At 53.6% G+C, this 27,857-nt stretch overlaps 1 protein-coding gene and 1 pseudogene across 1 annotated transcript; one reads left to right on the top strand and one right to left on the bottom strand.

Moving 5' to 3' along the window:
- Window positions 1-13,714: 13,714 nt before the first annotated feature.
- LOC123326234 lies at window positions 13,715-19,547 on the top strand (annotated as a pseudogene).
- Window positions 19,548-19,777: 230 nt separating this feature from the next.
- On the bottom strand, window positions 19,778-26,380 carry LOC123326204 (pleckstrin homology-like domain family B member 1). The gene is made up of 4 exons (XM_044919551.1): window positions 26,263-26,380; window positions 25,900-26,002; window positions 21,851-21,936; window positions 19,778-20,980 (listed from the first exon to the last, which is right to left on the bottom strand). Exons 2-4 carry the CDS (start codon window positions 25,976-25,978, stop codon window positions 20,840-20,842), a joined length of 306 nt encoding a protein of 101 aa, XP_044775486.1. The 5' UTR covers window positions 25,979-26,002; window positions 26,263-26,380; the 3' UTR covers window positions 19,778-20,839.
- Between the last annotated feature and the right edge of the window lie 1,477 nt (window positions 26,381-27,857).

Genomic DNA, 27,857 nt, shown 5'->3' with positions numbered 1-27,857 from the left:
CAGCCCTAGAAATGTCTGGAACCTTCTAGGACAGCCAGATCTTGACCTACGAGTACGGGATCCCGACCTCTCCCCAGAAAACAGGCTAGCAGTGGGGCTTGCCCAATGCCTGGGTCCCCCTGCAGGACCTGGTCATCAAAGGTAGGGAGTAGGGAGGTGGGGATGGGGCATATCCCAGGGCCTTTCCCCATTGCATCTGGAGGGTCGGCCTCCTGGTGCTGGGGAGGTGTGAACAAAGCACATAGGGTCTTTCTCTGGCTCTTCTGGTCTCTTGGCTTCCCACTCAGCAGACCTTTGAGAGAGGGAACCAGCCCTCCTTTCTCCCTCCAAAGCCAGGCCCTGGGGAAGGAGCACATTGGCTTTTCATGTGGCTCACGATGGAGGTCTTAGGGCCCAGGCCTCTTTCCCTCCTTGAGGAGAGTAAGGCTCTGGCCATCCCAGGGGACTCAGGAGATTCAGTGTCCTGCCTCGGGTGGGGTCTAGGTCTGGCCAAGTCTCCTTCACCTCGGGCCCAGGAAGTGGCTTTCCAGCTGGCTCAGAATTGGATCCAAACCAACTTTGAGGTCTCTACTCCCAAAAGTCAGCCATGTTTGAGGTGAGCTGCTCCTGAGCCCAGAGCCTCCTGGGCTCCTCCCCATGGTGAGCTGGGGGGATGCCAGGCTTTGCCAAGCCCAGGGACAGTGGTGACGCCCGGTGGCCGTTCTTGGGCACTGCAGGGGTCAGAGCTGCAGGCCAGAGCAGCTTCTCCCAAAGGGGCTCCCATCTCTTGCTCCCCCTGGGGGGCTGAGGTGGGGAGCCTGGGGGTGGTGCCCTACCTTAGAGCCTGTCCTTTTGCAGTGGTGGTCAGCCAGGTGGTGGAGGGGAGTATGAAGTTCAGGTGAGTGGGCCCACATCCTACTGGGAACTCCAGGGCTGGCTGTGTTGTCCCCACAACTGGCCATGACCTCCCCTGTCTGGGCCTCGGTTTCCTCCCATGTATGTGGGTCCCCAGGGAGGAGGCTGACTGGAGCTCCTTTGCACCCCTGGGGCTGGGCAGTTCTCGAGCCTCTGGGTGGGGATCTCACAGCCCATAAAAGGATTTGGGGCCTTCCCCAGAGATCTTGCCCCACTGACCCAGTCTCTCTCCAGGAGGGCCTTGGCTGGACCAGTGGAGTGGTCCTGATGCTCCTGGACCGCTATGGTGACCGGCTGAACTCGGGACCCAGAGAGCTTTCCTGGAGCCCCCTGCCTCACGGCTACCCTTCTGCTCAGCCTCCTGCTCAGCCTCCTGCCACAGTGATGGGCCTCCTGCCTCGTCTGCCTCATTAAACTTCTGCGTGAGTCCCTACCTTCGCCTGCTTCTTCATCTTCCATCCCCTACCCCCAGCCAGTCCTTGGAGTGGGGTCAGGGGAGGGACCTAGAAGTCATGGGTTGGGCCCTTGTCCCTCCTGGAACATCAGTAAGGGGGACGTCCTGTTTTGTGGGGACACAGTCCCATACCCCATGCAACCTGGCCTCCCAAACTGTTTATTGTTCTGTTGAGAGGTGTACAAATACTAAAAATCACCCAGACCCGGTGTCCCAGCTACGATGGGCCACAAGTGCTGGGAAGGAGGGCAGGGAGGTGCGATCAAACACCGCCTCCCAAAAAAGTCCAAATTTGAACATACTAGTCTAGATCATCTTATGCCCCTGGGTACTTTGGAAAACAGTACAGGAATACTGGCACTTATTTTGTGAGCTTTGTGTGTGCAGAGAGGAAGGGAGCCCTGCCAAGACCACTGTCCTCCCAGGGTGAAAGTGTAACAGTTGACAGAATTGAAGAGATTGGGAGTTCTGTGTTAATAGTTGGAGCCTCCAGTGCCACTTTCATGGATAGAACATCTAGACAGAAGATCATAAAGGAAAGAGAAGACCAGCACCATAAAACAATCAGACCTAATATATATAGAATTCCATACCCAGCAACAGTACATACTGTTTGTACATAAAGAATACATACTCTTTTCAAGTGCACATAGAACATTCTCCAGGATAGATCATATGTTAGGCCATAAAACAAGGCTCAGTAAATTTTAAAAGATTGAAATTACAGAAAGTATCTTCTCCAACTGTAATGGAGTGAAGCTAGTAATAAATAACAGAAGGAAAACTGGAAAATGTGGAAATTGACACACTTTTAAGCAACCAAAGAGTCAAAGAAGAAATCACAAAGAAGGGAAATTAGAAAATACTTACAGATGAATGAAAACAAGGAGACAACATACCAAAATTTACGGGATGCAGCAAAGGCAGTTCTCAGAGGGAAATTTACAGGATCAAGTGTCTACATTACAAAAGATCTTAAATCAATAACCGTCTTTATACCTTGGGAAATTAGAGGAAAGCAAGCTAAACCCAAAGCTAGCAGAAGAGTAAAGAAAGATTGAGCATAAGGGAATAATATGGAGAATAGAAAAGAGAAAAATCAAATCAAAAGTTGTTTCTTTGGAAAAAAATCAAGAAAATAGATCTTTATTTTTAAATTTCTCTTTTTAGATTTTATTTACTTATTTGACAGAAAGTACAAGCAGAGGGAGCAGCAGAGGGAAAGGGAGAAGCAGACTCTGCACTGAGCAGGGAGCCCAGTCCGGGGCTCGATCCCAGGACCCTGAGATCACGACCTGAGTGGAAGGCAGACGCTTAACTGAACCACCCAGGCGCCCCAAGAAAATAGATCTTTAGCTATGGAAAAAAATTGACAAAGGCAAAAGAAGGTACAAATAACTAAAATCAGAAATGAAAATGGTGGGGTGCCTGGGTGGCTCAGTCATTAAGCATCTGCCTTCCGCTCAGGTCATGATCCCGGGGTCCTGGGATTGAGCCCCACATCGGGCTCCCTGCTCAGCGGGAAGCCTGCTTCTCCCTCTCCCACTCTTCCTGCTTGTGTTCCTGCTCTCCCTCTCTCTGTCAGATAAATAAAATCTTTGAAAGAAAGAAAGAGAAAAGGAAGAAAGAAAATGGAGACACTACTACGGACCTTACAAAAATAGAGAAAACTGAGAACATTGGATAACCACTACAAAATGCACAAATTCCTAGGAACGCACAAATTATCCAAACTGATGCAAGAAGAAATAGAAAATCTCAACAGATTTATAACGAGATTATAATAAAAAACCACCCAACAATGAAAACTCCACGTGATGGTTAATTTTATATATCAGCTTGGCTAGGCCAAGGTAACACAATTTTTTTTTTAATTTTTTTTTTTTTAAGATTTTATTTATTTATTTGACAGAGGGAGACAGCGAGAGTGGGAACACAAGCAGGGGGAATGGGAGAGGGAGAAGCAGGCTTTCCGCCGAGCAGGGAGCCTGATGTGGGGCTCGATCCCAGGACCTTGGGACTATGACCTGAGCTGAAGGCAGACGCTTAATGACTGAGCCACCCAGGCACCCTGGTAACACAATATTTAGTCAAAAATTATTCTAGATGTTTCTAGGAAGGTATTTTTCGATTAGATTAACCTTTTTTTTTTTTTTAAGATTTTATTTATTTATTTGAGACAGAATGAGAGAGAGAGAGAGCACATGAGAGGGGGGAGGGTCAGAGGCAGAAGCAGGCTCCCTGCCGAGCAGGGAGCCCGATGCGGGACTCGATCCAGGGACTCCAGGATCATGACCTGAGCCGAAGGCAGTCGCTTAACCAACTGAGCCACCCAGGCGCCCCAATTAGATTAACCTTTAAATCAGGAGAGTTTTGAGTAAATTAGCCTTGTCACCTTAATAAAAATAAATAAAAATAAAAATTTGTGCGTTCCTAGGAATTTGTGCATTTTGTAGTGGTTATCCAATGTTCTCAGTTTTCTCAGTAATAAAAATAGCCAATTAGCTTACAGGAAAATGAGTTTATTTGGAAATAGCAGAGGAATTGCAATTCAGGGCATGCAAACCATAGGCAAGTCCAGACAACAGAGGAGGAGGAGTGTTCTTTTATAGAGGAAAGAAGGAAGTTGAGAGGAGCAGTTTGGAGTGAAACTCCATTCCAAACAGAGCAAGAATTTGTGGTTGTAGTGACTTTTTATTGGCTGAGCTGTGGTGGTTCTCATTGGCTGGGTTGCTGGGCAAAGAGAAAAACCTTTCCTTCTGCTGGGATATGGAAAATTAGCTTTGAAGAGTGGTACCTCTGTGAGCATACCTCCTTCAGGACTTCCCAACTATATTTTGAAACGAGATTTTCCTTTATTCATTTCATATCCTCCATATTGTGAGTGGACCTCATCCGATCAGTTGAAGTCCTTAACAGAAAAACACTGACCTCCCCAGAAGACGAGGGAATTCTGCCCAACAGACTGCCTTTAGACTTCTCTGGGTCTCCAGCCTGCTGACCTAGTTTGCAGATTTTGGACTTGCGAACCTCCACAATCACATAAGCAAAAATTTAAAGATAACTCTCAGTCTCTGTCTCCACACACACTAATTCTGTTGTATCTGTTTCTCTGGAGAATCCTAATACAGTCCAAGACCAACATCTTCATTGGCCAACTCTACCACACGTCTAAAGAAGAGTCAAAGGGGTGCCTGGTGGCTCAGTTGGTTAAGCATCCTCGGCTCAGGGTCTTGGGATCAAGCCTTCAGTGGGGAGCCTGCTTCTCCCTCTCGCTCTGCCTCTCCCCTCCACTTGTTCTCTTTCTCAAATAAATAAAATAAAAAATGATAAAAATAGAGTTAACACCAATCCTTTTCAAACTCTTCCAAAATAGGATGAAACGCTTCCTAACACCTCCTATGAAGCCAACAATACCTGATGCTTATGCTGTATAAAGATCTCACAAGAGGGCGCCTGGGTGGCTCAGTTGGTTGAGCGACTGCCTTCAGCTCAGGTCATGGTCCTGGAGTCCCGGGATCGAGTCCCGCATCGGGCTCCCTGCTCGGCGGGGAGTCTGCTTCTCCCTCTGACCCTCCCCCCTCTCATATGCTTTCTCTCATTCTCTCTCTCTCAAATAAATAAATAAAAATCTTTAAAAAAAAAAAAAAAAAAGATCTCACAAGAAAATTACAGTCCGTTATCTTTTATGTATGTGATGCAAAAATCCTCAACAAAATACTAGCAAACCAAATCCAATGGCATAGTAAAAGAGTTACACACCATGCAAGTGAGATTTATCCTAAGAATGCAAGGATGGCTCAACATAAGAAAATCAGTGTAATGCACTGCATTAATAGAACAAAGGAAAAAAATCCTACATGATTATTGATGCAGAAAAGGTATTTGACTAAACCCAGCACTTCCATGACAAAAACATTCTAAAAACTAGCAATAAAAGGGAAGTTCTTCAGAGCAATTTAGGGAATTTATGAAAAACTCACATGTAGTATCACAATGGTGAAAGACTGGAAGCTTTCTCTTTAAAATTAGGAATGAGACAAGGATGTCTACACCATACCAGAAGTTCTAGCTGAAGCAACAGGACCAAAAAAAAAAAAAAGAGAAAAGGTCAAATTGGAAAGGAAGAATTTATCTATTAACAGATGACATGATTCTATATGTAGAAAATCCCAAAAGATCCACAGGAAAGCTGGGTCTGATAAATAGATTCAGCAAAGCTGCAGGCAGAAGATTAATACTCAAAAATCAGTTGCATTTCTATATACCTGCCAAGAACAATCTGAAAAGGAAATTTAAGAAGCCATCACATGTGCAAACATCTAATAAATAAAATACCTAGGAATAAACTTATCCAAGGAGATGAAAGACTTCTACACTGAATACTGCAAAAGTCACAGAAGGACACAAATTGTGTGATTCCACTTACATGAAGTATCAAGACTAGGTAAATTCATAGACATGGAAGGTGGAATAGTGGTTTCCAGGGGCCATGGGGAGAGAGGACTGAGGACTTACTGCTTGATGTTATAGGATGTATCTTTGGGATGGTAAAAGTTTTGATGGGGTGCCTGGGTGCTGCAGTCGGTTAAGCATCCATCTGACTCTTGCTTTCAGCTCAGGTTGTGATCTCAGGGTAGTGAGATTGAGCCCCTCATCAGGCTCCGTTCTCAGTAGAGCCTTCTTAAGATTCTCTCTTCTTCTCCCTCTGCCCCTCCCACTTGTGTACGTGCACTCCCCCCAAAAAAATCTTTTTTTTTTTTAAGATTATTTATTTATTGACAGCAAGAGCAGACACACAAGCAGGGGCAGCGGGAGAGGGAGAAGCAGACTTCCCCCTGAGCAGGGAGCCCAATGCGAGGCTCGATCCCAGGACCCTGGGATCATGACCCAAGCGGAAGGCAGACACTTAATGACTGAGCTACACAGGCGCCCCTAAAATAAATCTTTTTTAAAAACATTTTGAAAATAAATAGTAGTGATAGTTGGGAAATACTATGAATATAATGTAAATTGAATTCTGTAATTTAAAATGGATGAAATGGCAGATTTTATGTGATATCTATTTAACCACAAGAAACATTTTTAAAAAAGAAGGAAGGATGCTCATGGATCAAAAGAACAAATATTGTTAAAATGTCTATGTAACCAAGAGCAATCTACACATTCAGTGCAATCCCTATCAAAATACCATCAACAGTTTTCACAGAGCTGGAACAAATAATCCTAAAATTTGTATGGAACCAGAAAAGACCCTGAGTAGCCAGAGGAATGTTGAAAAAGAAAAGCAAAGCTGGTGGCATCACAATTCTGGACTTCCAGCTCTATTACAAAGTTGTAATCATCGAGACAGTATGGTATTGGCATAAAACAAACACATAGATCAATGGAATAGAATAGAAACCCCAGAAATGAACCCTCAACTCTATGGTCAATTAATCTTTGACAAAGCAGTAAAGAAAATGCAATGGAAAACAAGTCTCTTCAACCAATGGTATTGAGAGGTTTGGAAAGCCACATGCAGAAGAATGAAACTGGACCATTTCCTTACATCACACACAAAAATAGACTCAAAATGGATGAAAGACCTAAATGTGAGACAGGAATCTATCAGAATCCTAGAGGAGAACACAGGCAGCAACCTCTTTGACCTTGGCCGCAGCAACTTCTTGGTAGACACGTCTCCAAGGCAAGGGAAACAAAAGTAAAAATGAACTAGTGGGACTTCATCAAGATAAAAAGCTTTTACACAGCAAAGGAAACAGTCGACAAAACCAAAAGACAACCGACAGAATGGGAGAAGATACTTGCAAATGTCTTACCAGAAAAAGAGCTAGTATCCAAGATGTATAAAGAGCTTATCAAACTCAACACCCAAAGAACATCAAGAAAGGGGCAGAAAACATGAACAGACATTTCTCCAAAGAAGACATCCAAATGGCCAACAGACACATGAAAAAATGCTCAGCATCACTCATCATCAGGGAAATACAAATCAAAACCACAATGAGATACCACCTCACACCAGTCAGAATGGCTAAAATTAGGAAACAACAGATGTTGGCCAGGATGCGGAGAAAGGGGAACCCTCCTACACTGTTGGTGGGAATGCAAGCTGGTGCAGCCACTCTGGAAAACAGTATGGAGGTTCCTTAGAAAGTTAAAAATAGAGCTACCCTATGATCCAGCAATTGCACTACTGGGTATTTACCCAAAGGATACAAACACAGTGACTCAGAGAGGCACCTGCACCCCAGTGTTTATAACAGCAATGTCCACAACAGCTGAATGATGGAAAGAGCCCAGATGTCTATTGACAGATAAATGGATAAAGAAGATACCATATGCGTGTACACACACACACACATATACATACAATGGAATATTAGTCATCAAAAAATGAAATCTTACCATTTGCAATGATGTGGATGGAACTGGAGGGTATTATGCTAAGCAAAATAAGAGAGACAATTATATGATTTCGTTCATATGTGGAATTTAAGAAACCAAACAGGATCATATAAAGATTTTATTTATTTGAGAGAGAGCACACGAGCCTGGGGGTTAGGGGGTGCAGAAGGAGAGGGAGCAGCAGGCTCCGTGCTGAGCAGGGAGCCCGACTCGGGGCTCAATCCCAGGACCCTGATGTCAGGACTGAGCTGAAGTCACGTGCTTAACCAACTGAGCCACCCAGGCACCCCAAGATAGAAGATAATCTTAAAACCTGAAACACCCATAATATCTTGGGTGATGTTGGAGAAGTGATCTAAGAGGGAGGGCAGTGCCCGGAAGAGTTCCATAATGCAGTGGGAATGGTTTATGCAGGAGCAGACTACGGGGGGGAAAGTAGAGTTAACGCCATGAGTTTGAGAGCAGGTAGACTCTGTTCCTTAGAACTGACTTTGGAACCACCTGAGGAGTGCTGGATTCTATTGCCACATGGACGGTGCCCTATAAACAACTCTTGATGGGCCAACAAAGAGCTGCTTTGTTCGTGGATGGTTGTTCCAAGGTGAACACACTGCACTGGAAGGCTGCCGCTCTGACCAGAGATGATAATACCAGGGGCGCCTGGGTGGCTCAGTCGGTTAAGCATCGACCTTGATTTCAGCTCAGGTCATGATTCAGGGTTGTGAGATCGAGCCCCGCGTCAGGCTCAGCCTGGAGTCTGCTTGTTTCTCTGTTCCTCCCTCTACTCCTCCCTCTGCTCGTGCTCACTCACTCTCTCAAATAAATAAATGAAATCTAAAACAAAAAACCCCAAATCAGCTCAGTGGGCTGAACTCATACTATTTGCTGCTGTGTTTGGGTTTTTATCTCCTCTTGGCGGCCACCATCCTGGCCATATGGTCAGGCAGAAGGACAATGGGAGAGAGGTCTATAGGAACATCACCCATGTGTGGCACAGTCCTGTGGAAGTTATTGTGAATTTGAGGAGTTCATTAAAGTAGAACACGTTGGTGCCCATCAGAAGAACCCCCTTCCTAGATCGGAAAGTAGAGCCAGCAAGTGGGTATCCCAGTGTGTTCACGTGAGGATGCCACGTGGGGTCGTGAACCAGTGGGATGTTGGGAGGTGGGCCGGATCTAGATGCATGGCCCTTGCGCCCCCTGAGGCACAAGATGCCAATAGGCTGTTCTGTCAACAAAAGAGACGGGCTACCGGGCAGGTTCCCTGGGGGAAAGGACACACATGGAGCTGGCCGGTGAGACCTGGGCGGGAGCCCGCACTCTGCGCTAGGTGTCGCTATAAATGCTCAAAATACTGTCATAGGACCAGACCAGAAGATACCGCACCGATTTGGACCACTGAGTTACATTTTTCCAGGGAACTCACTTTCATCCTCCGAGCCATGGTTCGATAGAGAGCTGGAATGGACCATTAAAACATTGGCTGTCTGAAACGGGGAGATCCAGACAAGCAGGGCTGGCCGACGCAGCTTCACCAGCGTGCACTCACACTCACCGTGAGGGGCTCCCGGGAGGGTCCCTCCTAGATAGGTTGCTCCACTTTTCTGGGAGAATCTAGGCAAGAGGAGGCTGGTATGACCATGGGGTTCTTCCCATGTGGGAGGGAGATGATGGTACGACTGTACTTTTGTCTTTCTCCCCCACATCACTTCACCCTTTTTTCTCTGCCTGATACAGAGGTGCCAGGCCCAAGTCCGCAGCCACACGTGTCAGAAGCAGGGAGGACTCCTAGGTAAGAGAGCGGACCTCTACCCTTACACTGCTGTGTCTGAACCCTAAGAGCCAGATGCGGTGCGGTGCGCCTTTGCCCCATCTGGCTAAATGGGGTCACTGAAAGCGGCTGTATTCAAGCCTCACTCAGGCCTAGGGGTAGGAATGGCCGCTCGAAGTGAGCGCACGTGCTAGCACTCTGCGTGAGCGGAGGGGACCGCGGGGAGGCTCTCTAGACTAGCGTTGCTGCTGCAGTCCGGACCAGCGGCCGGACGCAAGGTCCTTTCCAAAGCTAGAAAAGCTTGGATGTAAATGGAGAGAAGGAGAAATAGTAGCTGAAGGTAAAGAGATGAATACATGGACTAATAATAATGTAGTGGGAGAAATCCACTGTTACATTAACACTTTAAAAGAGGCTCAGAACAAGAAGGGATGCTGCCTCTTAGTTTCAGATGCCTGAAAGGGTGAATGTATGTACTGCCAAGACCTCTCCGGCTTTGGAGCCGACCAGAGCAAACAGAAGCCTGCAAACCTGAGTGGCCTCGTCTGGAGACGTTCTGGTCAGATGATGATCACTAGACTAATCGTGACTGTAGGAGACTCTAGTAATTTTTTTTTTTTTTTAAGATTTTATTTATTTATTTGACAGAGAGAGACACAGCGAGAGAGGGAACACAAGCAGGGGGAGTGGGAGAGGGAGAAGCAGGCTTGCCGCTGAGCAGGGAGCCCGATGCGGGGCTCGATCCCAGTACCCCGGGATCATGACCTGAGCCGAAGGCAGATGCTTAACGACTGAGCCACCCAGGCGCCCCAACTCTAGTAATTCTGACTTTCCTTTTCCACTTTACATCTGCCGTAGTGCGAGATGGTAATACACTGGCGTTGTTTAGAGAATAATTTTTTTTAAGATTTTATTTATTTGTCAGAGAGCATAAGCAGGGGGAGCGGCAGGCAGAGGGAGAGGGAGAAGCAGGCTCCTCACCGAGCAGAGAGCCCGATGCAGAGCTCGATGCCAGGACCTTGGGATCATGACCTGAGCTGAAGGCAGATGCTTAACGACTGAGCCACCCAGGTGACCCCTGAGGAGGTTTTAACTCCACCTCCGAACATATGCAGGCATGAATATCAGTATTATCACATGGCTTATTTACATAAGGTGTTTGAATCATACCGCTAATACCTGTATTAGACCATATCCTGGTGTGGTCATAGTACAATGGAGTTCCATTACAGAACAAACTGGAAGAGTTAGAGAGGTATTCTCCGTAGACTCAAACCTTGCCCTTATACCAAATGTTATTATGGACAGGCGTCATTACAGGTAGCCGTGATTTTATTATTTATTACAACAAATTATGATTTGTTATTTCTGGGTTCTGAGACGGTTGGAGGGAAAGCTAGTCACCCTGTCTCAGCTCACAGCCTGGCACAGAGACTGGTCTCCTTTTTGTGCTGTTCGTAGCAGGGCCCACCTCCTTCCTGGGGGAGGACACAGGTGGTATTCAGAATAGTTCTGTCCCTGCTGATTGTACGACAGGGTGTGTCTTCTTATCTGTTTCCGGAGCAAGGGCAGTCGTAGTCGGGCTCAAGTACATGTGTCCACAGTACGTGGTTTGCAGGTCTAGAAGATTCCCACAGGCATGGCTCTTGAGCCTCAGTAGCTAGTATGGAAGGCCATGGCCTCATGGCTGCTTTGCCTTCTTTCAGCATTAAAATAGTCAAGAGGCTCTGTTGGCTGAGGATGCAGGCCCCCTTCCGGTGCTGGGCCCTGGCATCAGCCAGCCTTCTCTGTTGCCTTGGCCTGATGCATTTCACTAAAGCCTCATTACCCAGCCTGACTCCCAGCCTTTACTTTCCCCCTGGAAGAGAACGCCTAATCTGCTTATTCTAGCTAATATTTTTTCCTCTGAATGCCTCTCCTCATTAAAAGCAAATTCAGTTTGCTCCACAATGGGGGACCTGTTCCCCCCCAAAGCCCCCCCTTTTTTTTGAGAGAGAGAGAGCACATGGGAGAAAGGCAGAGGCAGAGGGAGAGAGAATCTTAAGCAGGCTCCAGGCTCAGTGCAGAGCTCAATACAGGGCTCGATCTCATGACCCTGTGATCATGACTTGAGCTGCAATCAAGAGTCAGACACTTAACTGTCTGAGCCACCCAGCCACCCCCCAGCCCTCTTATGTCTCATGGTCCAGTGTTGTTTCCATTAGGTACTAAAAGCCCGAATGCCATTGGGAGACATGTTTGGTACCCAGAAATGGGGGTCCCCCATACTAAGCTGAGATAAGTGGTAGTCACGCCTAGGTGCAATTTATTGTGAGGTATGCCGTGAGGCCTCCCATAGCCTTCCTCATCTCAGGATGGAGTTATTCCCCATGGGAATTTGGATAGACTATACGATGCCTACTGCTTTCATCCAACAAGAAACCCATTTTTTTCTGTTTAATAGCTTTCTATTCACAAAAACGGGTGATCTACGTTTGTGCGTACAGCACACTGCACATGCTGCTATATTTTGTCCATTAAAATTGGGGGACTTTATTTATTTTTTTTCTAAAGATTTTACTTATTTATTTGAGAGAGAGAATGAGAGGGGGGAGGGTCAGAGAGAGAGGCAGACTCCCCGCTGAGCAGGGAGCCCGACGTGGGACTCGATCCCGGGACTCCAGGATCATGACCTGAGCCGAAGGCAGTCGCCCAACCAACTGAACCACCCAGGCGCCCGGGGGACTTTATTTTTTAAGCAGGCTCCACATCCCCCATGGAGCCCAGCTTGGGGCTTGAACTCATGACTCTGAGACCAAGACTTGAGCTGGGATCAAGAGTCAGATGCTTGGGGCGCTTGGGTGGCTCAGTTGGGTGGTCATGAGATTGAGCCCCACCACATCGGGCTCTGTGCTCAGCATGGAGTCTGCTTGAGATTCTCCCTCTCCCTCTGCCCCCTCCCTGCACTCGCGCTTGCTTGCTTGCTCTCTCTAAAAAAAAAAAAAAAAAAAAAAAGATGCTCAACTGGCTGAGCCACCCAGGTGCCCCCAAATCAGGGGCCTTTCTATAAGTATTTGATTTTCAAGGTTTATAGTTGTATACAGGGCAATTCATCTGCCAAGACTTGTAGACCACCCAGTCCAAAGACCCAGTGGGGAGTAGTTTCAGGAAATTCCTTCCCAGATGACACCCTTCATAGTAGGTGTAATCTAAAAACTTGAAAGACGCTGGCCCGTCACTCGGGTCACCTTCAGTCGTCAGCAGTTACTCTAGCTCAGCGTCGTATCCTGAGACCAGAATGTCTCCCAGAGCGACTCCGGCCCTGTTTGCTGGCTTCCATCAACATTGTCAGGTTCCAAAGGCAGGCTGGGCAGGGCAGGCGCAGGGCCCCACCGTTCCAGCATCCCCTGCGATTGTGCTAAGGACCGAGGTAACCTCTCGCTCCCTCCAGGCACTCGTGGCATGCCAGACTGCCCGTTTCCCTTGAATACCTGCCTGTTCATCTCTTTGCCCTCAGCTGCTCTCGTCTAGCTCGCCGGCAGCACAACCAGCCTTGTGAGGGCCGTAGAAGATAGAGTTACACAGCCCCGAATGGGGGGCTGTTCCCGCCACTGAGCAACACAGCCCCATTCACTGTGAGACCCCACTTAGCCCCATGGGGCGTGGGCACAACCCAACCCATCAGGATTTGAAAAGAGAGCTACGGTCTCTTACTTACGGACCATTCATGCTTCCGACACCACAGTGGCAGGTCGGGTCCTAGTGGGCTCAAGGTCAGTGCAGATGATGTGGGAAAGAATTGTAGAGTCCTGCCATCAGCCTCTCTTCATATCCCCCAGAAAAGCGGACGAATCTATCCCGTGGGGACCCTCCTTTGGCCCCCACCCCATGCTGAGTGTGAGCATATGCTTGTGACGCTGTGTAAGCCTGCCCTTCGTGCTTTTCTCTCTCCCTGTTTCAGACCACAGATGTGTCAGTTGCCTGTTCCGGTTCTGTATCAGGCCAGCACTCGGAGGGTGACACGTTACACGCTGTGTCCATTTGACACGTCTCTTGGCCCATTGTGGGAACCATGGCTGACCCAACTGGCACAGTATCTTCTGTTCCAATATAGTATTTTAAGCATATTCGTCTATAGTCAGGAATGCAAAGCTACTTTAACGGGCCCCTTGAATTTCCGGAGTGATTTCCTGAGGCTCATGCGCCATGCGAGCATCCCCTTTCCTAGTCCAGTTTTTCTCTTCCCCTGAGTCCGTAAACACCCCAACACGGGCGCCTGGGTGGCTCAGCTGGTTAAGTGTGCGACTCTTGATTTCGGCTCAGGTCATGATCACAGGGTTGTGGGTTTAAGCCCCGTGTTGGACTCCATGCTGGGCATGGAGTCTCCTTAAAAGCAACATAGGAGCTTTTCACATTCAGTGTTTCCATCACTGCAAGGGAAGGAGCATGCAGTTTAGCCCACCGAGCTGACCTGTTCTTACATTCTTCAGAGATTGCCATCAGTTGGTCAGAGTGCAGTAGCCTTCCAGACGAGATACTGTCTGTCCGCCTTGGCACTGCCGTCGGCGGCCAAGCAGCTTTGTGTTGGTCATGGGGAGCCGCTACAGGGCTCCTCCCGCGACTCCTCGGGAGCTTCCCGCAGCCCGGCGGGAGAGAGGCCACCTGCCCGTGCGGTGCCCGTGTAGCGTTTCCTGTGTAAACCCTTCCCACGTATGAAGGAACTCTCTGGGGCACCGCCTTCTTCATCAGAGACATCACTCAGGACACGGTCGGTACTTCCGGTCACAGGAAGATCTGTCCTCCAGGCAGAAGGAGGTTTCCATAAACGCCAATAGCGGGCTGGTAACTGTCTCCCGAATGATGCATATCCCACCCCGCATGAGCAAATTCCCTGGCCCGAGGTCTCAGCAGTCGCCCCTGGGGGTAACTTGCAGGCTTTTGCCTGAAGCCCTCTGGTCGGTTTCGCCCAGGGCCGCTGTACAGAGTCGGTCCCACCCCCTCTGATGTGTCACTGATTCAAGTGGTCCTCTCCTTTTGTCCACTGGGTGTCCACTCTGCCAAATTACCAACCAGTGTGGGCTTGGGCCCTTGTTTAAATCCTTTATTGCCGAGGGCGCTCCTCGTTCTCTCAGCGGGGTACGTCTCAGCACCCACACATCTGTACCACACAAGGGCGCGCACATTCCCCGGGCCCACTGACAGCCCCAGGCCAGGGAACGTGCCCAGACTCGAGCCTTTCTTCTCCCCTAACGGTGGTGACCTGACCTGCCTCCCTCCCCGACACTGTCCGCAGCCAGATTTACTGCCACGGGGAGCTCCTGCACCAAATGCAGATGGCCAAGCTCTACCGGGATGACAAGCAGTTTGTGGACATGCCACTGTCCTCGGCTCCAGGTGAGGCACAGGGGGGCCCCACCTCCTAAAGCTTCTGCACCAAAGATGACAGAGGGCAAGACGAGGCAGAGAGGGGCCTCCATCAGGGAGGGGCTCCTGGGGTCCACCTGACCCCTCCTTGCCGCCTGGACCCCCGACCAGGTTCTGCAGCGCTTTGGTGAGCTGGCCGCCGCCCACAACCCAAGCACCCCCCACAGCAGCTGCAGGCTTTCGTCCAAGAGCACTACCAGGCCGTGGGGCAGAAGCTGCAGTCCTGGCCTCCTGAGGACTGGAAGGACAGGTAGCTCCTGGACAGGAAACAGGAGCGGGCCCTTCAGACAGGCCTGCCTGCCTGAACCCTGTGCGGTTGGCGTTCTTCCAGTCCCCGGTTCCTGCAGAAGATCTCAGACCCCAAGCTGCGGGGCTGGGCAGGGCAGCTCCACCAGCTCTGGAAGAAACTGGGAAAGAAGGTATCCACTCCTGGGTCTCAGCCCAGGGGATGGAGCTGGGAGAGGGGGATGCCAGCTTGGGGCCCCGTTGCCCTTAGAGCACAGACTGGGATGCACTTTCTAGGAAGACAGCCCCCCACACGCTGGGTCCTTGAATGGAGCTCTCTAAGAAGAATTTCTGGAAGGGGAGAAGGGAATGTCTACTTCTAACTTCTCACCTCCTCCCTGAAGCCCTCACCATCCTCCCCCACCCCCACCTGCCACCTCCAGGCTGCCCACCTAGGCTCTCTCTTCTGGGAGCTAATCAGGTCAGGACTGGGTGGTGGCAGCAGAGATGGGGGAAGGGGAGTGGAGGAAACGGTCCCCCTACCTGGTCCTGATACTGGCCGCCGCTTGGTGAGCCCCTGCCAGGGCCGGGCTGAGTTAGCAGGGACTCCAGAGGCCGGCCTGTGGGGCCGAGCAGACCTGGCTTGCGGCGGCTCCGGCCTTGACCTAAAGCCACCCGGCTGACCAGCCACAGAGCCAGGACTCCTGCCCCGGCCGCCAGGGCCTCCACACGGCGGGGCCTGTGGGCTCCCTGTGCCCTCCATCCCGACTGCAGGTGAGGCCAGAGGTCCTCAGCCAGCCGGAGCAGTTCTCTGATCTACTCGGCACACCCCTTCAGCGTGCCTGGCGGGCGCCTGGTGGAGTTCTACTGCTGGTGAGCGCCGGGGCTGCAGGGCGGGAGTCGGGGAGCCCGGGGCCAGCGGGCTGTCCCGGGCAGAGGGGGGCACCCTGACTGGCCCGGGTGCCCAGGCCGGTGCGTGAGCTGTCCGTTTCCCCAGGGACTCCTACTGGGTGATGGAGGGGCTGCTCCTCTCTGAGATGCCCGGGATGGTGAAGGGCATGCTGCAGAACTTCCTGGACCTGGTGCGGACGTAAGGGGGGGCGGGCCCCTCCAGGCTGGGGCGGAGAAGGGGGTGCCAAGGGCTTGGCGCCGGATTGGCCTTGGCCTTCGCCGCTGGGCAGACGCACCTCAGCCCGCGTCCTTCCTGGCAGCTACGGACACGTCCCCAACGGGGCCCGCGTGTATTACCTGCAGCCGAGCCAGCCCCCCCTCCTGACTCTCAGGGTGGACCGCTACGTGACCCACACCGACACCGCCTTCCTCCGGTGGGCCCCCCGGCCCCCCTGCTGCCCCACAGGCCGCCCTACCTGGGACCTCCCAGGGTGGGACTGAGGGGCCGTGCCTGGGCTGCCGCGGTGCCTGGCTCCACCCCAGAGACAACATCGGGAGCCTAGCCTTGGAATTGGACTTCTGGATGGAGAACAGGACCATCTCTGTGAGCTCGGGGGAGGGGGGGAGAGCTACGTCCTGAATCACTATGCTGTCCCTTATGGGGGACCCAGGTAAGGAGCCGCCTGCCAACCTCTTGGTCTCTCGTGATTCACTCTGGTCTGAGGGCCATGACTTAGCCCTGCCTCTCAGATGCAGATACTGAAAGCCCTGGGCAATCCAGGGCCCACGAAGGGCAATTCAAGGGCAGTTGGAGCAACATGGCTTAGCCTCCAGCTTGCACTTAGAGGCTCCTAGTGCCGGGATGCCCATTTTCCTCTTCCAGGCCAGAGTCTTACAGCAAAGATGCTGAGCTGGCAGACACGTTGCCAGAAGGTGAGCAATAACAAGGTCAGGGATCGGGGTGGGGCCGAGAGCCTGGTGTTGGGTGTCAAGCCCTGGCCCTCCCTGCCACCCCCCCCACCCTGTCCCCTGCTGCTTTGTCCTCACAGGGGACCAGGAGGCTCTGTGGGCTGAGCTCAAGGCTGGGGCTGAGTCTGGATGGGACTTCTCTTCATGGTGGCTTGTCGGAGGCCCAGACCCTACATCGCTCAGCAGCATCCGCACCAGCAAATTCGTGCCTGTTGACCTCAATGCCTTCCTGTGCCAGGCAGAGGAGCTGATGAGCAACTTCTACTCCAGACTGGGTGAGCCAGCAGGAGGGGCGGCTTGGGTCCTGCTTCAGCCTTGGCCGTGGAGCTGGAAGTAGGACCTTGAATGAAGGGCCTCCAGCCTCCTAGCCCGCTCCGTACCTCACCCCTAGGGCAAGAGTACGCATGGAGCCCACTCTCCACTCACCCTCCCTTTCTTACTGGGAGGGACTCCTAGGGTCTATGAGAGGACACCTGAGTCCACACATTGAAACTCCCTCCATTCTCTCTCCCCAAACAATTGCCCTCGGACCTGTCGGAGCTACGGAAATACACACGGCCAGTGCCCTCCTAGGACGGGCCCGGGAGCAGGCCAGTGCAGGTCCTGAGAGCCCTATAGGGCCATGGCTCAGGAACTCCTAGATCCTAGAGGCCGGAAATGTGGGCTCCAGGTCTGCATGTCCCCTTGGTGTCAGGACTTCTAGCCCTTGGGGAGGACAACAGGAGGCGGCCAAGGTTGACCTCTTTCTGGAAGGCATGGGACCCAAGGTCAGGCACCTTGGTTGCTCAGCCTAAAGACAGTGTCACCCCAGGGAACGACATCCAAGCCACAAAGTACAGAAATCTGTCGCAACAGCGCTTGGCTGCCATGAGAGCCATCCTGTGGGATGAAGAGAAAGGGGCCTGGTTTGACTATGACCTTGAGAACGGAAAGAAGAACCTAGAGTTTTACCCATCCAACCTCACTCCTCTCCGGTCTGTTTCTCTGACCCAGACGCCATGGACAAGGCCCTAAAGTATTTGGAGGTGAGGGGGGCAGCAGAGCAGGCTGATATACTGGGGGCAGGACCACCTGCTCTCTCCCTGAGTCTGAACTAGGGATCTCTGGCAAGTGGCAGCCACCCCCTGTCCCACCCCTGGGTCTGAGCCTGCGCGTCCCGCTGGAGCCACCAGGGGGCAACTGTGAGCCAAGAGGACAAAGCCCAGGAAGGGGGACATCTGGCTTGAGGAGGGCCCAGCCTCTTGGCTCCTCATCCAGCCCCCACCCAGCCCTAGAAATGTCTGGAACCTTCTAGGACAGCCAGATCTTGACCTACGAGTACGGGATCCCGACCTCTCCCCAGAAAACAGGCCAGCAGTGGGGCTTGCCCAATGCCTGGGTCCCCCTGCAGGACCTGGTCATCAAAGGTAGGGAGTAGGGAGGTGGGGATGGGGCATATCCCAGGGCCTTTCCCCATTGCATCTGGAGGGTCGGCCTCCTGGTGCTGGGGAGGTGTGAACAAAGCACATAGGGTCTTTCTCTGGCTCTTCTGGTCTCTTGGCTTCCCACTCAGCAGACCTTTGAGAGAGGGAACCAGCCCTCCTTTCTCCCTCCAAAGCCAGGCCCTGGGGAAGGAGCACATTGGCTTTTCATGTGGCTCACGATGGAGGTCTTAGGGCCCAGGCCTCTTTCCCTCCTTGAGGAGAGTAAGGCTCTGGCCATCCCAGGGGACTCAGGAGATTCAGTGTCCTGCCTCGGGTGGGGTCTAGGTCTGGCCAAGTCTCCTTCACCTCGGGCCCAGGAAGTGGCTTTCCAGCTGGCTCAGAACTGGATCCGAACCAACTTTGAGGTCTACTCCCAAAAGTCAGCCATGTTTGAGGTGAGCTGCTCCTGAGCCCAGAGCCTCCTGGGCTCCTCCCCATGGTGAGCTGGGGGGATGCCAGGCTTTGCCAAGCCCAGGGACAGTGGTGACGCCCGGTGGCCGTTCTTGGGCACTGTGGGGGTCAGAGCTGCAGGCCAGAGCAGCTTCTCCCAAAGGGGTTCCCATCTTTTGCTCCCCCTGGGGGGCTGAGGTGGGGAGCCTGGGGGTGGTGCCCTACCTTAGAGCCTGTCCTTTTGCAGCGGTGGTCAGCCAGGTGGTGGAGGGGAGTATGAAGTTCAGGTGAGTGGGCCCACATCCTACTGGGAACTCCAGGGCTGGCTGTGTTGTCCCCACAACTGGCCATGACCTCCCCTGTCTGGGCCTCGGTTTCCTCCCATGTATGTGGGTCCCCAGGGAGGAGGCTGACTGGAGCTCCTTTGCACCCCTGGGGCTGGGCAGTTCTCGAGCCTCTGGGTGGGGATCTCACAGCCCATAAAAGGATTTGGGGCCTTCCCCAGAGATCTTGCCCCACTGACCCAGTCCTTCTCCAGGAGGGCCTTGGCTGGACCAGTGGAGTGGTCCTGATGCTCCTGGACTCCTATGGTGATCGGCTGAGCTTGGGACCCAGACAGCTTTCCTGGAGCCCCCTGCCTCACGGCTACCCTTCTGCTCAGCCTCCTGCCACAGTGATGGGCCTCCTGCCCCGTCTGCCTCATTAAACTTCTGCGTGAGTCCCTACCTTCGCCTGCTTCTTCATCTTCCATCCCCTACCCCCAGCCAGTCCTTGGAGTGGGGTCAGGGGAGGGACCTGGAAGTCATGGGTTGGGCCCTTGTCCCTCCTGGAACATCAGTAAGGGGGACGTCCTGTTTTGTGGGGACACAGTCCCATACCCCATGCAACCTGGCTTCCCAAACACATACTCCAAATGCTTTATTGTTCTGTTGAGATGCTTACAAATACTGACCCAGTAGCCATGGCCCAGTGGTGGGCAGGGAGGTGGGCTTAGTGTTAAGGCATGAAGGGCCGAGGCCAGACAGCTGGTGGCCTGGTCCTCTGCTCCCCATTTCTGTCACCGTTCCGAGGCTGAAGGGAGGGCAGCCAGACCTCAGGGTCCTCTCGCTCTGCTGCCTCCTCTCCTGCTCAGGTTCCCCCCGGGGGGCGTCTGAGCAGCCCTCCACCCGTTAGACACTCAGCCTGTACAGAACCCGTCTAGCCACCTCTCCCTGCCACTTCCCTCCTCCTCCAGTCTCTGGATGTCTGAGCTTCGTCCCTTCTGGCTCTAAGCAAGGCACGAGTGGAAGGGAGAGGGCTGGACTGGGGGCTGGAGGGGGGGTTTGGTCCCTTCCCCCCCAGCTGGAGAGATGTCGGTACGTACCCTCAGATGGGCCCACGGTTGAAGCATGGGCGAAGCCAGAGCCACGGCCATGGGTATGGGGTTGGGACCTCAAGGCTGACACGTGAGGTCTCTGGCCCTTGAACAAAGTAATAACAAAAATGCGGGAGAGCGGGGTTTGAGAAGTACACCGCCTGAGCTGTTCCCCCACTCCGGAGGTGGCTCTCCTCAGCCCCCAAGGGCCCTGCAACGGGGGGGGCTGAGGCAAGAGGGGATCTTTGGCAGATTCTGGTACCATCATTTGTCCTTTGCGAAGGCAAACACCGGCTGGGGAGCGCAGGTGCCAGGTCAGAGCTTGAGGCCCCCTCTGCCAGTTCCGCAGCCTGGGGCAGGACCCTGAAGGGTTATTGCAAATTCTGAGTTCCCGGGAGCCTCCCCACTTTTTATCTGCTGGCTGGTTCTTTAGGGGGCCTGAGCTCAGACAGTCACAGGACCCGCTCCTTAGAACAGTACCAAGGCCTGTACAAGGGCTCTGGGAGCACTCCTGCGCGGCCTGGGGCCCAGGCTGCGGCTCTTCTCCAGGGGCCGAGCCGTGCAGCAGGCGGGCTGGCCTGAGGGTCCAGGAGGCCCACGCCAGGAGTGGTGTGGTCAGTTCATGAACTGAGTGTAGCCCTCAGCTCCGGTGACGATGACGTCCATCCAGATGCGCATGGCCTCTGCGGACGGCGCCACCATGTAGTACAGCCGGTCATGGGTCTTCACACAGAAGGTGAGGGCTGGGTTCGGGCTCTGCCCCGGGAGAGAGGAAGGTCTAAGACAGGGCTCACCACTGACATTCCATCTGCCCTTTGCCCTCCCAGGCTCCAGGGTGCCCTGGAGCTCGAGACTGAGTCCCAAATAGGCCCCAAACCTAGTGCCCACCCGTCAAGGGGGCCCCAGGCCGAGATGTTCCCCTCCTCACACCTGGGCCGTCCTTGGACCCTGGTGGGGCCGTACCCTACCATGGCGGGGGGGCTCTGTTTCTGGGCACCCCTGGGCACAAAAGTGAGTATCAACAGAATCAGACACAGAGGCCTATTCCAGTGAGGACCCAAGCCTCCTCTCGGCACCAGAGGGGCACAGATGGAAAAAGCTGCAAGTGGGATGCCGGGCCCAGGATCCCAGAGGAGCAGAGATCAGGGCTGAGGCGGCACCAGAGGCTTGCAGGGAGGCTGCTTTGCATGAGGGCAGAGAGCCCAGGCTTCAAACATGTCCCCTTTATCAATCCCATCAGCCCAACCCCTCGCAGCCATCCCTTTGGCACCACCTACCTCCCCACAGGCCTGCTGTCATCTCAGGAGAGGGGGCAGCGAGCCCCTCAGGCCCACAGGGGCTCCCTGCAGCCCCCGCTGCTCCTCCCTCAGGCCCGGGGAAGGGGGTTGGGGGGGGAGAGTAAGGGGTCAGGGGCCAGGAGGGGACAGGAGGCATTAATGTGCAGTAGTTCTGGTTACAGGTAGGTAGGGAGGGGTACCTCAGTCACCACAGGGAAGCTGAAAAACCTCTTCTGGGAAGGGGAGAGGGAGAGAGCAAGAGAGAGTTTACAAAGAGGCTGAGGAAGGGGTCCAGGACTCGAGAAGACAGGCTGCTGGGCCCACCCCTTCCCCTGCGGCCCGCCCTCACCTTGGCCGCACTGCGCAGGTGGTCATAGTACACTTCTTCGATGGCCTGGAAGTAGATGACCCCCTTCAGCTTCGTCTCATGCTTGTCTGCAAAGAAAATAGGGCCGGGCCGAGGAGGCCCACCATCCCTCAGGTGAGGGGCCATCGATGGAGCTTCCCCGTCTGGGAAAACGGGCTAATTCCCAGGACTCCAAAACAGAGCCCACCAGGGAGTCCTGAAGACATGGCCCGTGCTCAGCCTTGCTCAGAATTAGAGAATGCAGATTAGAACCTCTCCTGAGATACCACTTCGCACCTATGAGAAGGGCAAAAATATGCAAAAAATAAACAACACGCTTTGGGCAAGTTTATGGAGAAACAGGTGGGCTAACAGATGACAGGTGGGGTATACAGTGGTAAACCCTTCGGGAGGATCTGGCCGAGTCTACCAGAATGAGAAAGGTGTTTGCCCTTTGAGCCAATGATTACACTTATGAACATTTACCTTACAAATAACAAACACGTGATTGTTCACCACAACGATATTTGTAGTTTGGCAACAAGTCCATCAAGTAGAGATTGGTTAATAAATTAGAGTTTAGTACAGGATGGAATACTAGACTTCTGTTAAATGATAGAGAAACACCTCATGGGGTAGGGTGGAAAAAATACAGATTCAGAAATACACCTTTCAAATGTATCCAATATATTTCCTATAGAAAGATCTGCTAGAATAACAGTAAAACAAGAAACATATCGTATGCCATTTTTTGTGTAAGAAAAGGAATAAGAATCTCTGCATTTGTTTACATTCTAAAGAAACTACAAGGGTACGCAAGAGTAATAAAAACGGTTATCTGTTGTGAGTAAAGGCATTAATTCTCAATGTAAACCCTCTTATGTGTTTTTTTAACTGTAGGAGTGCATTTACCTATTCAAGTCTAATAGTAAAAACCAGAAGGAAGGATGTGGCATCTGGAGGCCGGTCGGGGGACAGGAAGGAGCGGGGCTGACAGCAGAGGTGACCGAGCCGGCGGGAAGGGACAGGTCACTGCCAAGGGAAAGCCTAGGGCCTGGGCCGTCTCATGGCAAACACTGTTCACAACCGAAAGGTCACACCGTCAACTAAGCTCAGACAGTGACAGCTGACAGGCTGCCCCTTGGGGTGCACCCTTACCCCTGTGTCATTTCAGGCCTGAGTCCCTGAGCCAGGGGCTTCAGCCTCCTCCCGTGCCCCCGCCCCACCCTCTGCCCCTTCGACTCCCCTTCCCTAAGGACAAGTTGGTGAGCTTCCTCAAGCAAACTGAATCCTGCTGCCTCAGCCCGCCAGCCTCTCTGCTGCTCCCTCACTGGGACCCTGCTGCCATCTTGGCTTGGCAAAGGCTGTTTACAGGCCACTGCCCTCTGGTCCGGTCTCACGCGTCCTTCCCCGGCACCAGCCCCAAGTTCTCTCCGGCCAGGCGGAGCTTCTCCCGGGTCCTTAACCGGGAGCTCTGTGTACACTCGAATAGTCTCCATGCCCTTGGCCAACTCCTAAGTAGTCTTCAAGACCCACTGCGATTGGGACCACTATGGTGCCCGGTCACGCGCTCCTGGGCTCCCACGGCACGGACGTCCCTCTGTAGAATTGACCCTGCTGAATCTGAGCCCTCCTCTGCCCGTTCACAGGTCTATTCCTCCAACAGCAACTATGTGCCTAGCACACAGTAGGTGCTCAGTGTTGAATCAGTGAGTCCGAGGCACTGGCGTCACCAGAAATCAGAGATCCTTCTCTTAGGAACCTACCCTCTAGTGGGGAGGAAAGCACACACATACGGGCGTTTATGAGCTACGCGACCTTGGGCATGGCTGGGAACGGCAAGGGCGCATCTACACGTCCGAGGCGGTCATGAGAAGCAGGTGGTCGGCACAGCGTCTGGCACCTGCCGGAGCCTCTGTGATCACAGCGCAGACAGAGCCTCTATAAGGCAAAGGTTCTATATGGCAGAGGGCAGGACCCGTTCCCGGTGAGGCAGGGCCAGATCAGACGCTGTATCTGATCTGGACCCCATAGAATAGAGGGGTTCCGCCAAGTTAGTGGGAGGAGGGTCCAGGCCAGGGTAGGGAGAATGGCAAGTTCAAGGCAGAAGCAGGCAAGTCACACCCAGGGCCCCGATCAGGCCCCCGGCCCACCTCCGTCGGACACTTGCGCTTGGGACGAGGATGCAGCCCCACCTGCTTCCCTCCAACAGCAGCCCCTTCCCACCTCTTCCTTCGCTGGAAACCGCAGCAGCTCCAGCCCCCGCTTTCTTACCACCCACCTCTCCTCATCTTGTGCCATCTGGCTCCCGCCCTGGACGCAGCAAGGGCCTCTGGGTCCACATTATTCTTGGCCTCTCTGCAGTGTCCCTCGTCACTGGCGACACTCCCTGCCTGCAAATGCCGGCTCCTCCGGCTGGCTTCCCTCCCCGTTTCTGCCCCTCCGCAGAACGTGATCTTCATTTCACTAAACCTCAGGAAGCTCGTGAAGGCCCAGCGCAGCACCTGGCCTGTGGCTTCCCGCCTCCTGCCCTCCCCCTTGGCCAGCCCCTCCTCCTCCTTCCCCAGGGTTCAGCCCTTCCCCTCTTCTCTGCTCCGAAGTCGAGCCGCCTGGGTTCAGTTTTAGCTTGGCAGCTTAGTAGCTGTGAGACCTTGGGCAATTTACTTACCTCTCTGAACCTATGTTCCTCATCTGTAAAATGGGTATAAAACAGTGCTTCCCGCACAGGATGATGAAAAGGCAACGCGATGCAGGCAGAGTGCTTAGCGCGGCACCTGGTTCGTGCAGCGCTCAGTGAGTATGACCTGCCATTACTATTACTCCAGCACAATCAACTTTAACCCTGGCCTGGCTCCTAAATTTAGGTGCCCCCAGGCACTTCAACCTCAACATGCCTGAAATGAAACTTCTCCCCAGGCCTGTTTCTCTCAAATGCCCACAAAGTCCCTTCCAGCCCAGGTGGAAACATGGGGACACACGGGCCTCTGCCTCTCCTGCCTCGCACAGCCAGGGCCCAGGCAATCAGGGAAGGCCTCTTGGAGGGGGTGGCACTTGGTTAGGGACCAGGTTAGACGGGAGGCAGGCACTCCAGGCCTGGGTGTCTCTGCCACCAGACACTTAGGCCCTCTCCTTCCAGGCTCTGAGCAGGACTGCTCTCCCCGGCTTTATGGCTACATGGAGTTGGGTGACTGGCTGAGCAGCCCCACTGGTGCCCTGAGGACAGACCCCAGCCGGGGCACTGAATGCCCATGCAAGGCGCAACTGGGCTTCTCTTTACTCTCTGCCACTGTGGCCTGCAATGTTCTACAAATGCATGCTCTCGAACAAGGGGAACACTGGCGCAGAGGGGAGCAGAGCCCCCACCAACCCACAGGGTACCCGGACTCGTAGCGGGTGAGAAAGGAAGCTGCGGCTTTGAGCCACTGGGATCTCAGGACTGGCTGCTCCGCAGAACGCCCCGGCCCCTCCCGACCTGTGTGCCACACAGCATCTTGCGCTCAGCGTGGGGACTGTCCAGAGGGAACTCCAGGGACAGGCGACTACGCTGGAGGCAGCGTGGAGAGCAGAGGGAGCAGGACGCGCCAGGGGGCCTGTCCCCAGGGCCGTCCCGAGCGCTCGCTGGCCCCGCTCAGCTGCTTGTCTTAGAGCCTTTGAGGGGACGTGCCCAAGGTGGAAGCCACCGGCCTCCACACGCCCACGGAGCCTGGGCGTCCCCTACAGCACACCCACCCTGCCTGGCTTTCCCAGTCTGCCCACTATCTGCCTCCCTGACGGCAAGCTGCAAGGGACAGAGCCATAGCCACCCGGCTCGTCACCAAGGCCTCAAGCAGTGCCCAGAGCTTACTCCATGCTCGGTAATACTGCCGAATACGCGAATGAACAAAAACCGAAGGCGGACCGAGTACAGTCTGTACACCGTCAGGGAGGGGAGGACAAGCCCCAGCTCAAGTCCCCGGCCCCACACCGCTAAGCCTGGCCTCCCTCCGGAAGACCAGCTGTCCTGGGTGACAGCCCAAGGATCCAGGCTCCAAGACGGTCTGACGGGAACTCACCCACGTAATAGGAAAGGGTGCGCTTGAGCCGGTCGAAGACAAACCAGCGCTTCTTCCATGATTTAATCTTGCCGCCCATCTTGACCAAGTAGCCGCGGCAGACCTGGCAAGAAGCAGGAGTGAGGAAGGACCCGAAGGCATAGCCCCCCGACCTCTCCTCCCGGAGTGGCACTATAAAAGCCGTCACCGGGCCTGGGATTTGGGGGGGCTGTGGCCCACACCTCTTCAGGCCAGCACACCAGGTCCTGGGACAGAGACCACTAGTGTTAGGGCAGGAACTGGGGCCACTATTCTGAAGGCCCAGGAGGTGCCCAGACTACAGGGTCCTCTCCCCAGCGCCCCGGGGCCACACAGGCCTCGCACCTTGCTGCTGAGTACCACGTGCAGGCAGGTATCGACGCCGTGGCCCGACGACTCAATGTGGGTCTTCAGGTCGAAGTCCTCCTTCCGGATTGGCAGGTAGCGGGTCAGAGGTCGTGCCTGGGAACAAAGGGCAGCGTCAGCAGAGTCTCCTCTCTTCCCCGCGTCATTCCCCTGTCCAGGTCCCTTGGCTTCAGTCCCAAACCCCCACTGCTGCCATCAGTCCCTCCCCGCCCCGGGGCGGTCACCCTGGTTTCAGAGCGCGTGTGGCAAAAGCAGAGACCTAGCGGGCCCGCACTGATGCAACCCCGGCCTGGGCAAACTGCTGAGTGGCTCCATGCCTCAGTTTCCCCACCTAGGACAGCCATCCCTGTCTTGTCCCTGTCCCTGGTCTCCCTCCTGGGCTGAACGGAATAAAGCAAGAGGCCAGAGGTGGGCATGCTCTGGGAAACAAAGCCCAATAAGCAATCTGGCCTATGACTTCTCATCGGACCATGTTTGGATCACATGGCCCCTCTGGGCCTCCCTTTCCTTATATGGCAAACAAGGGCTTCGAACTAGATCATCACTAAGGTCTGCTCCATCTCAAAAAGTCTGATACCAACTAGAACTTTTTCTCCTACTCCTCCTCTACATTAGGATGGCCGGAAAAGGAAACATCATCAATTAGAAAAAAAAACGAAACACACAACTTTCAGGAGGTACCCCGAAGACGGGCTGGCTGTGTCCCCTCCTACAGCAGGCACCGGTGCCCCTACGGCGACACCTGAGCCCCAGGGCGGGGGGCTGTCGGGGAGAGAGACGCAAAGTGGCCACGGACTGGGGCAGGACAGGGGAGCTGGACTCCTGACGCGGATCCCGAGCGCGGAGGTAAAACTCAAAGAGTTTCTGATTATTTTTTTATTTGTATTTTTTTGAGAGAGAGCAAGAGAGTGAGTGTGAGCAGACAGGGGCAGAGGGAGAATCCCAAGCAGGCTCCACACTCAGGGCGGAGCCCGACGTGGGGCTCGATCTCATGACCCCGAGATCACGACCTGAGCTGAAATTGCGAGTCAGACGCTTAACTGACAGAGCCACCCAGGCGCCCCCTGGTTATTTCTTAATTCCCAAACCCAATCCAGGTGGCCTACCCCTTAGAATTCATGTTGCTGCCTCACGGGACATCAGGGAGCGGTGGTCGCTGGTCACTGCTGGGGAAGATCCCACAGGACCCCCACCCTGGGGGTTGGGGGGCTTTATAAGACCCAGCAGGAAGGACTAGCCCGAGTCCCATAGGCTCTCACAGTGGGGAGGGGGGCAGGATCTGCCACGAGAGACATGGGTGGAGCTCCCTATACAACCTCACTTCTCCCTCCACCTTCAACTGTTCTGCTCAAATCTGTGCAAAGAAAAAGCTCAGGAGTCCCGTTCCAGAACGAGTACAGCTCTCTCTCAGAGATGTAAACCAAAGTCCGAGTGACACCATCTGCTGGTGGGCGGCCTGGGGCTGCCGAGTCTGGTGCAGGGGGGGCCAGGACAGCCACGAGACACACACACACACCCCCACACACACGCACGCGCGCACACCCCCCACACACACACACACCACACCACACACA

Source organism: Neomonachus schauinslandi, chromosome 11, assembly GCF_002201575.2.
Source record: "Neomonachus schauinslandi chromosome 11, ASM220157v2, whole genome shotgun sequence".
In the NCBI taxonomy this organism is placed as follows: domain Eukaryota; kingdom Metazoa; phylum Chordata; class Mammalia; order Carnivora; family Phocidae; genus Neomonachus; species Neomonachus schauinslandi.
Note: the sequence above shows the minus strand (reverse complement) of the source record. Positions and strands in the feature narration are given on the sequence as shown.